Source organism: Sebastes fasciatus, chromosome 9 (assembly GCF_043250625.1).
Source record: "Sebastes fasciatus isolate fSebFas1 chromosome 9, fSebFas1.pri, whole genome shotgun sequence".
Taxonomy (NCBI): Eukaryota; Metazoa; Chordata; class Actinopteri; order Perciformes; family Sebastidae; genus Sebastes; species Sebastes fasciatus.
The window spans coordinates 33,281,152-33,291,608 of NC_133803.1; the positions used below are offsets into that span (position 1 = coordinate 33,281,152).

The following is a 10,457-nucleotide window of genomic DNA, read 5'->3' on the forward strand; positions in this document are numbered from 1 at the left end:
ACTGTAGCTGATTCTAGAAGACCGCGAACATTCTATATAAGCTAGTGAAGGTTTACTGCCACCTGGTGGACTGGAGGGAGAGCAGCAGCCATAGTGATATATAACTGCACTCTGCTGTCCTCAGTTACAAAAGGATGCTGCAGAGAGCTTTTGTAACTCATGTTAAATAAATAAATCATCTGAGTATCTGAACCATAGGCCTATCACAGGGTATTTTACAATAGGTTACAGGTAAGAAAATAGTGTATGTCTGTGTCAAATAAATACATTTAATGAATTGGCTATATATAAGCACTATATATATATATATTTTTTTTTTTTATTATTATTATTATAATTTTTTGTCTCCCAAATTATAGAAAATCAACCTCTATGAATTTCAATTTTAGCAATCAGTATGTAATAAATAGAAACAGGTACATAAAGTTAAGATTTTAATCTGTAACATGTATATTTTTTATGGTTTTCATCACTTAATTTTATGCATTTAGAATTTTTAATTTCTATTATATTTTTAAGACATAACTTCATTTTCATCAAGCTGTGTGTAAATTATAAATATTAAAAACATTTTTTAAAAATAGGGGATTTTATGATTTTCTCACCCTGAACAATTTAGACAGTAACCAAAGATGTCAGAAAAAATATATAAAAAATGTTGTGTTTTATGACAGATATTACAATTCTAATGTCCTTAAAGACATGTTTTGGAAATGTCATTTTTAATATATTGCAGATAAATGGCAGCTAGCAAGGTCTGCTACGTTAGCTTTGATTCTTAGTATCTAATATATTTGAATCCAACAGTAATATTAAGTCATTTTTTTAAATGTTACTAAGCTGTATGGTAAGAAAAAGAAGAAGAAAAGGTGATCTTAACCTTGTTTTGAGGGTCACCATGTTGGCTTTGAATAAAACTTTTAATATTGAATTTGTCAGTGTCTCGGTAAGGAATGTGTTTCAACATTGAGAACACAGTTGTGGGACATGACAAAAAGTGGCATTGCACTGAAAATTTTAACATAAATCCAAAATTTAATTGCTGGGACTTACAAATAGTTGCTGTCACACCCTTATATACTGGATTAATGATATTACGTCATTGATTCACCCACTAACACATACATAAGGCAGTCAGCTGATGATATGGCGTCAGAGGCTCGTGACTTGTTTGTCGTGTGAGGGTCTGGAATGATCTATATCTGTGCCACCATATGCCATGTGTGTGTGTCTGTGTGTGTGTTTGTTTGTGTGTGTGTTTAGTTCTGAGTGACCTCTTTGAGGACATGTGTTTAGATTATATCTTTATTGTGATTAGTGGCACATATATAAAGTAAAATATTGCCAACAACTGCATTAAGAAAAAATGACAGTGAAAGTGTATGAAGCACAGTTTAATCTATAGACAGAAGAGGTTTTATAAAGACAATCCTACCAAAAACCTCAATTGAACTCTTACCCAGATTGAAAACTAAAGGGCTTTAGTGACTCCTAACTGTCTCCCTTTTGTCTGAAGACACAGTGGTCACCTTTAAAGACATGTTTAGACTCGCCTTTGTTAAGTTTTATTAAATCATATTTATTGCTCTTATATGTTGTCTGTAATTCATGTCTTACTAGTGTCTTTTATTGTGAAGAACTTTGCTCTAGAGTGGTGCTGCATGTATACATGTTTATTTTACTATTACTGAAGTACTATTACACTATCATTATTGTCATTGTGATATAGTCAAAATGTCTCTTCCTGCTTTTAAAAGGTTAGTTATGGGGACGTACTACAGATTTCTGAAGTTATTTTATGTGAAATCAGAATCAGGTTTATTTTGCCAAATATAAACATACATGGAATTTGACTTTGGTTTTATGCAGCTCTCTCAATGTACTTACACAGAATATAAAAATGAAAAAATAAAATGTCATTAAACACGTCAAGAGTTATGGAAGTTGTAAATAATACAAATAGTGCAAAGAAATACATACTGGATGGATATACATGGACTGGATGATTATGTACAGTATGTACATGTGAAGGTGTCTATATACTATATGTACACTGAGTAGGATTTATATTTACAGTGACAGATATGTACATATTACAATATGTGCATAACGTGACTGAATATAGGTACATATTACAAAAAAATTACATTAAAGACTGTAAATTATAATGTAAAAATGTGCATTAAAGACTGTAAATTATAATGTAAAAATGCATTAAAGACTGTACATTATAACCTAAAAATGTACATTAAAGACTGTACATTTTAATCTAAAAATGTACATTAAAGACTGTACATTATAACCTAAAAATGTACATTAAAGACTGTACATTATAACCTAAAAATGTACATTAAAGACTGTACATTTTAATCTAAAAATGTACATTAAAGACTAAATTATAATCTAAAAATGTACATTAAAGACTAAATTATAATCTAAAAATGTTCATCAAAGACTGTACATTTTAATCTAAAAATGTACATTAAAGACTAAATTATAATCTAAAAATGTTCATCAAAGACTGTAAATTTTAATCTAAAAATGTACATTAAAGACTCAATTATAATCTAAAAATGTGCATTAAAGACTGTAAATTATAATCTAAAAATGTTCATCAAAGACTACATTTTAATCTAAAAATGTACATTAAAGACTCAATTATAATCTAAAAATGTGCATTAAAGACTGTAAATTATAATCTAAAAATGTTCATCAAAGACTGTAAATTTTAATCTAAAAATGTACATTAAAGACTCAATTTTAATCTAAAAATGTACATTAAAGACTAAATTATAATATACAAATGTGCATTAAAGACTATATATTCAACAAATATAATTGGCAACCTAAAAGTTATGTATAGCTTAAATATGATATATTTCAGTCTGTCCATAATAACAGTAAATAAATGTACATTTTAATGTATATGGGTTATATAGTTCCTTATAAGGCTGCTATAGCAGCAGGTGCCTTCTGCTCCACAAAGGAAGCTGGGGAATGCGACAAGATGCGGGGACCAGTTCCAAAACACATTTACCGCTTCCTAACATGGATCCTTGTCTCATCTTCTACGAGACTAGCGACGTATATGCAACATTAAATTCTAAACTATCAGTAGTAGTGTGTATTTGAGCTTTTGTGTCCTCAAAATCAAGCGATTTTTAGAGAAATGTAAGTACAAGGAGTCGGGTGATGAAACATGTTTGTAGAAATGGGACTCGGCCCGGAATCTAACGGACTACGCGCTCCGACGCGTGACTGGATGATGACGTCATTAGCCGGTGCCTCTCATATAGTGACCTTCTTCAGTCCGTCAGACACACTCTAAGATCACCTGCCAGAGAAGCTGTCTGTCACCGCTCCGGAGACACTCTAACACCAAGGATTATAATCTAAAGGTAGAGTATTAAACTACATATTAAACTGCTGTATCTAATAGAGGCTGGTGTTGTGGTTATATTGTTATAAATGATGCAGAAGGTGTTTAAAACAGAGGAGATGCTGAGCTCTTACGGTAACTAACGGCTACAAACGGCTACTAACGGCTACTAACTAACGGTTACTAACTAACGGTTACTACGGGTTACTAACGGTCGCGTCCATGTTGGAGAATAGCGTGCTGACTGCTCTCATTGCGTTAATTAAAAGGGTTAATTAACCTGTTATTAAGAGTAATGCAGTGATTTAATCATAGTGTAAATGTGTATATATTTAAGCTGGTTCCTGGTGTATACTGTAGTCGGTTAAGGTGTGTCTGTGTGGATATTCAGGACGCCGACATTGAAGCATCCTTGAAGCCTGGAGAGGTGACACATCAGGGCTAACGGTGCTAGCATGCTAAGCTAACCTGCTAGCATGCTGAGCTAACGGTATCAGTGAGCTCTAATAGAAGCTAGCTGTCAGTGGAGCTGCTTTCACTTTGAGCTGTGTGTCCTTGATGAGGAGGATGGGAGTCAGGCTGTTTAGAGGCTGTCTGGGCTGTAACTTTACCTTCTTTTATTTAAACTGGTAGAATATATGAGCCTATATGTGCTTTATGGTTTATAAGGATATGGTACTTTTACTAACTTTACCTTCTTATTAAATCATTCCCATTTGAGAGTGGAGCCTCTTTAATATATGAGCCTCTCTGAGCCCTGTGGTGGTTTATAAGATGCAAGATGAGTAAATGACAGTTAGATAGATGTTATAACTGTTTCTGTCAGCTAGATAACGACCAGCTAACATGACTACCTGTCCATAATAAAGCATTATTTATACATAAAGAGGACAGTCTGCAGGACAGATAATAATGCATACAGTGCACTTTCATAGACTAAGCTACTGAAGTTACCCTGCACTATACTCACTTTTAACAGTCTCTCCTGCACTATACTCACTTTTAACAGTCTCTTCTGCACTATACTCACTTTTAACAGTCTCTTCTGCACTATACTCACTTTTAACAGTCTCTTCTGCACTATACTCACCTTTACAGTCTCTTCTGCACTATACTCACTTTTAACAGTCTCTTCTGCACTATACTCACTTTTAACAGTCTCTTCTGCACTATACTCACTTTTTTTAATATTCGTGTATCACAGCTGTTACTCTGCACTATATTCAGTTTTAACAGTTTTCTTCATCTCCTTGTATTTTTATATCTGGTGTATTTTGTATACTCTGTATTACTTACTTGTGCCTTTTTACTAACATGTTTTGCTCTATGGAACTGTGATGCTGGAAACTTTAATTTCCCTCTGGATCAATAAAGTTACTATCTATCTATCTATCTATCTATCTATAACTTAGTTTCTTTATTTAAAATATGTTGTAAATGGCTTTTGGGTCCAAGCTTTTCCTAGAAATCAGTGTCAGAGTTGACAGTCGGGTTAGGACAGCAGGTGTAACAGTTTGTACTCCTTTTAAATGACTCCTGGGGACATTGAAACTTTTATTTTTATATAAAACAATTAACTGTTTTACACTGGAAACGTCCACTGATTGTAGACGGAAATCAAGCTCATTTAACGAGCCTTTATTAGCTAGTTATTCACGCTTTGTAAAGGCTTCCCTGTCAAGAACAGCAAGGTAACACATTTTAGTGTAACACCTGTATCATTAGCTAAGTCCATTAATGTTGTTGCTCCCCTTTGACACATTAAAGCTAAACCCCTCATACTGTTAAAACACACCGTGTTTACTCCACCAGCCTGGCAGCTTCTCTAGTGAAGTAACCCGAGCTGAGGCTGCTGGTGCTCGGGAGGAATGAGACTCTGTTACCGATGATACAGCGGGAGAGTCTCTCTGAATGAGTCTGTTTCCTCTGCAGCTTTCTGGTCTAGACTTCCTTGAAATGACCTCGGCAGGCTGCCAGTCAGTGCTCATGTTGAATGTCACGAGTATGTAGTGTAAAGAAAGCGCTGCTACAGGTGCAGATAAAAGTTGTCACCTTAAATGACCTTCACAAGATGGCGTCGGTCAGACTTAGGCAGTGGATGAGCTTCCTGCCAGGTCTATGAATAGAAGAGGAGGCAGTTGTATTTATGGACCACACATTTTAGACTATTACACATTGTCATAACTAACTTGTTTTTCTTTCACTTTGTGTGTTTATGCAGCTGATTATGGGAGACATTGCTAAAGGAAAGAAGGCCTTTGTCCAGAAGTGTGCCCAGTGCCACACAGTAGAGAACGGGGGCAAGCACAAGGTGGGCCCAAACCTCTGGGGTCTGTTCGGACGCAAGACCGGCCAGGCGGAGGGCTACTCGTACACAGACGCCAACAAGAGTAAAGGTCAGTTCACTAGTGGTGAAATGAGGCGTTGAATAACCCTCCACCTTGGATATAGATCAAGAGAAGAGGGGGTTGTCTGGAGTTTAAAACTTTCTGTGTAATAATGGTACATAAATGTTTGTTGTTGTCCTCGACTAAAAAACTTCTTAGTCGACTAACACTCATATGAGAGTTGCAACGATTAATTGAGTAGTTGTCAACTATTAAATTAATCACCAACTATTTTTATAATCGATTAATCGGTTTCAGTAATGTTTTAAGAAAAAAAGTAAAAAACTCTGATTCCAGCTTCTTAAATGTAATTATTTAATTAATAAGTTACCGGGCTAAAAAATGTAATAAATAAATAAGTAAATAGTTATAATAGTATGTATATTTATAATATTTTTATGGTTCAACACAAGTCATTTCTGTAGAGACATTAAATATGACAATAGAAATAATTTAGTTTTACTTTTGTATCGTACTGTTTTTAAAGGCTTTTAAAGATTACATGTTGGTGGCGCTTTAGCCACTGATATCTGGTCTCTTATCCTTATTAGGGCTGTCAATCGAATAAGGTCAGAGGTTAAGGGACCCCTTAGAAAATGGACATGACAGTTTTTCCTCGCCAAAATTGAATGCAAGTTTGGAGCGTTATTTAACCTCCTTCTCAACAAGCTAGTACGATATGGTTGGTACCGATGGATTCATCTGGTTTACTAGTTTCAACCTAAGAATTGCAAGTTTCGTTAAAGAAATTAGTTGCGTTAAAACAAATTTGCGTTAACGCATTATTATCTTGTTAACTTTGACAGCCCTAGCATGGAGGTCAGATCTCTTCTTAGCTGACCTGATTAAATCCTGCTTTCATCACTGATCACCTGTCTGTTCTCAGGTATTGAGTGGGGCGATGCCACCTTGATGGAGTACCTGGAGAACCCCAAGAAGTACATTCCTGGAACCAAAATGATCTTCGCCGGCATCAAAAAGAAGGGCGAGCGCACGGACCTCGTCGCATACCTAAAATCGGCGACATCATGAAGTAATCATTAAAATCTGAATATTTAATGTGATATTTTATTTTTTTGTTATTTTTAGGCTTGCACATGCTAAATATATACGGTTTTATGTTTAGTCATTTGCACTAAAGGTTAATTTATGTCGTCTAAGGTTAGAAAAGTGGCGCCTCTTGTGAGCCGGTGAGCTCACAGCTGGTGTCACTTCCTCTTTAAGGTCAGGGTGCTAGCAATCGTTCAAATGGCCAAACATAAAACTACTTTTTTTTGTGAATCTGTATTATGAGGAGAAAAAAATCTAATCTCCTTATTTTAATTAATTCATTTAATTCTGTTTTTCCGTGAAATCACATGTCTGGTACTTTCTGCTAGCAGAGCCATCCGCCATCAACGTCATTTTTAAAACTATTACTATAAAAAAGTAACCTAATATTAGCTACATCAGAGTGAAACAGGGTGGAAATCTTTTGGATATTTGGTGGTTAACTGCTGCTGACTCTATCTACTGCCAGCTTTCATGCCAACTGGAGTTCCTAACCTCAGAAGAGGTGAATCCCTCTCGTCTACACTTATATATTAATGGTGAGAAACTGCCATTTGCCATGAATGCTCTTTAGATCCTACATTAAATGTTTGGACAAAACCTCTTGTTGCGTCCAAACAGATCTGTTAATTACTGAAGCAGCCCCTCTGAGATTTTAACCTCCCGTCAGTCATCAGACTCGGTACGAGTTGTTTTTTAATTTGTGCTAAGAGTGACACACTGTTATCTTTCTCCGTACAGCTAAGAATTGTGGGGTATATAGATATATATGAATGCCTTCAAAACCAGCACCATGCTGAGTGTGAAATCAGCTGGCATACGCACACCATGCCTAACGTCGTGGAGCTGCCGTTTCACACAGACAAACTATGGAGGGCGCCATCTGAAAGTGAAGGAAGATTTTGTTATTTACCTGGTTTCACAGGCCTGAAAGAAGTCGTATCTTTTTAACTTATTTTACTGTAATCTGACAGACTGCATCTGTAAAATGTTTTGATGGGGCTGCTTGCTGTCGATGTACACAGCAAAAACACTGTATGCACAGAAACAACAATACTATAAATGCTATGTTGTGTGGTTGTGGACAGGATGGATGAAGGATCAATTAAAAGGAAAATACGTCCAGAAATGTAAACAAGACTGTCTCTCTCTTCATTTAAACGTGTTTGTTAAGTGTTAAACAGTAAAATCTGATATTACAAATAGCAATTCTCTGCAATTGTCTCTGCAGCTGTTGAAGTTTAGGGTTTGTTGACCTCCAGACTGGCCGGTCCTGATTGTTGTGTATTGAGATAAATCTGATCCTCCACTGACTGTTTAAACAGGATAAACCTGTTTGGAGTCTTAATTGTTTCCTGGTTAAGAAGCTTAGAGCTCCACCTTGTTTAACGTTGCACCTTTGTTCTGTGTAAATACAATCAGTGCAAAGTTGATTTCATCCCTTCGGGCTGAGTTGGACTCGAGTCGCTCTCTGACAGCCACACCTGGTCATACACCGAATCCGTTATGTAATCCTCCATGAAGTCTTTCTAGGAACTGAGCCAGCTAAAGGCGGTCTGGGTTCACGTCTCCCCGTCGATCAAAGCTCGGTCAGCAGCAGAGACGTGACCGGATCAGTCTGGCTCTGTCTTCACACACAGCGCCTACCTGGCTGCCTGGCTGCAGAGTAAACGTTAATGTTTGTGTTGTCAGGCTGTAAACTCATGAACATATATGAGGATCTAATCTGCAGAAAACTATAATTAAGATAAGCAGCTGTTGAGGATTATTATGCTCCTCCTTTTTCAATTTTAATATGTGGTGGAAGACGTAATGTAAATGTAGTAGTACCACAGTGTAAAATACTTAATTACAAGTAAAAGTACTAATTTATTTTAGTTTATTATATTATTGGATTATAAATATTATAATGTATTAATGTCTACATCACTTTAATATTGCAGCAGGTAAATGTGGGGCTAGTTTATATTTCAATACATACTGTATATATGTGAATATGTATCTATATATTTTATGAGAATTTCCCCCCTGGCGATCAATAAATTCGTATTGATAATATATATATATATATATATATATATATATATAATGATTATATTAATAATATTTGTTATTATTTATTTTTATTTAACATGTGTGTATATATGTATATATACACACATATATGTATATATATATATAAAATATATCTAGTATATATATTATTTATGTTTATATTTTGTATTATTAAATTCAATTAATTAATTCAATTCATATGTGTATATATGTGTGTGTGTATGTGTAATATATACATATATAGTATTTGTGATTATATTTTGTATTATTTAATAACTAGTAACTAAAGTAGTAGTAGTAGTAAAGTAAAGTAAAGTAAAGAAAAACAAAGCGATAAATTCCAGGTCCTTTTCTCAGTCGTGCGTCCACTCGGCTCACAGAAACTATTTCAAACAATCGCACAGCTTCAGTCTATAAACATATATATATATATATACATATATATATATATATATATACTTTACTACTACTATATATATTTTGTATAATTTAACTAGTAACTCAAGTTATCAAATAAATGATAAATGTAGTGGAGTAGAGGTATAGCGCAGCAGAAAGTAGGATACAGTACTTGGGTAAATAATTTTTTTATACCTGTAATTACTCTACATGTTTTTCCATGTGCACAAAGCCATAACTGCAGTTTATTATATCTATAAAGTATCTCTGAGGATCACAGTGGTGTTAAAGGTCTTTCTCCTTCAGTGGTTTCTACACACAGCAACCAGACTGATGGAGAGTTACTGATACCAGGTGGTAAAAATGGGTATTACACATTAGCACTGACTCTATTGTTATGAAGGACAGAATAACTGTGTTTTCAGAGCTAGCAGGAAATAAGACCCAGAGGCAGTTGAGTTAAGATCACAGACATCATCAGGAAGACAAGATCAACAGGTGGCGACAGATAAAAATAAAGGTAGTCTGCAAAACAAGAGTGAACCAAGGACAGGAGAGAAATCAGCCATGCTCAGGATGAATAATAACCTTTAGGTGATGATAAGCTTCAGTCAAATATATTATATCAGGATTAATTCACATTTACAAACCAGACACCTGCAACAACAACTATATCAATGTAAAGAAAAGCACATTACTATAGCATTACTTGTTTTAAGATAAGGGATTTTAAATAAGACAAATGAAGGAAGTGAGTTTTTTTTTCCAAGATTTCACAATTTCCGTGGAGACAAATTGGACCATAAGAATGAGGACTTAGTGATCCAAGTGGGTGTTTCACAATAAAATGTATGTTATTACTTTGAAATATAGATATCCCAGGTCCCAGCATCCCAGGTGAAAGCGTGTTATGTTTGTGTGGCTCAGATCTGATATGACATATGATATCAAAAATGACATTGTCAACACACACAGAGCCAGCTGTAAACAAGGGTCTCCCTCCTGAGATATAAGTACAGCTGACACATGACCAGAATACAGGACTGTGGATGACAGGAGGTCATTTTAATGCTGCAGTTATATATTCGGTCACCAGAGGACACCGCTGTCCACATAACTGAACTAATTTGACCTAACAGCAGTTTTTGTGGAGGATTACAGCTCAGATAACTCATTTAATTTCACTA

At 35.1% G+C, this 10,457-nt stretch overlaps 1 protein-coding gene across 1 annotated transcript; it reads left to right on the forward strand.

The window, feature by feature from the left end:
- Window positions 1-3,253: 3,253 nt before the first annotated feature.
- Window positions 3,254-7,954, forward strand: LOC141774587 (cytochrome c). Its single transcript, XM_074647366.1, has 3 exons — window positions 3,254-3,398; window positions 5,601-5,775; window positions 6,653-7,954. Exons 2-3 carry the CDS (start codon window positions 5,607-5,609, stop codon window positions 6,796-6,798), a joined length of 315 nt encoding a protein of 104 aa, XP_074503467.1. The 5' UTR covers window positions 3,254-3,398; window positions 5,601-5,606; the 3' UTR covers window positions 6,799-7,954.
- The last annotated feature ends 2,503 nt before the right edge of the window (window positions 7,955-10,457 follow it).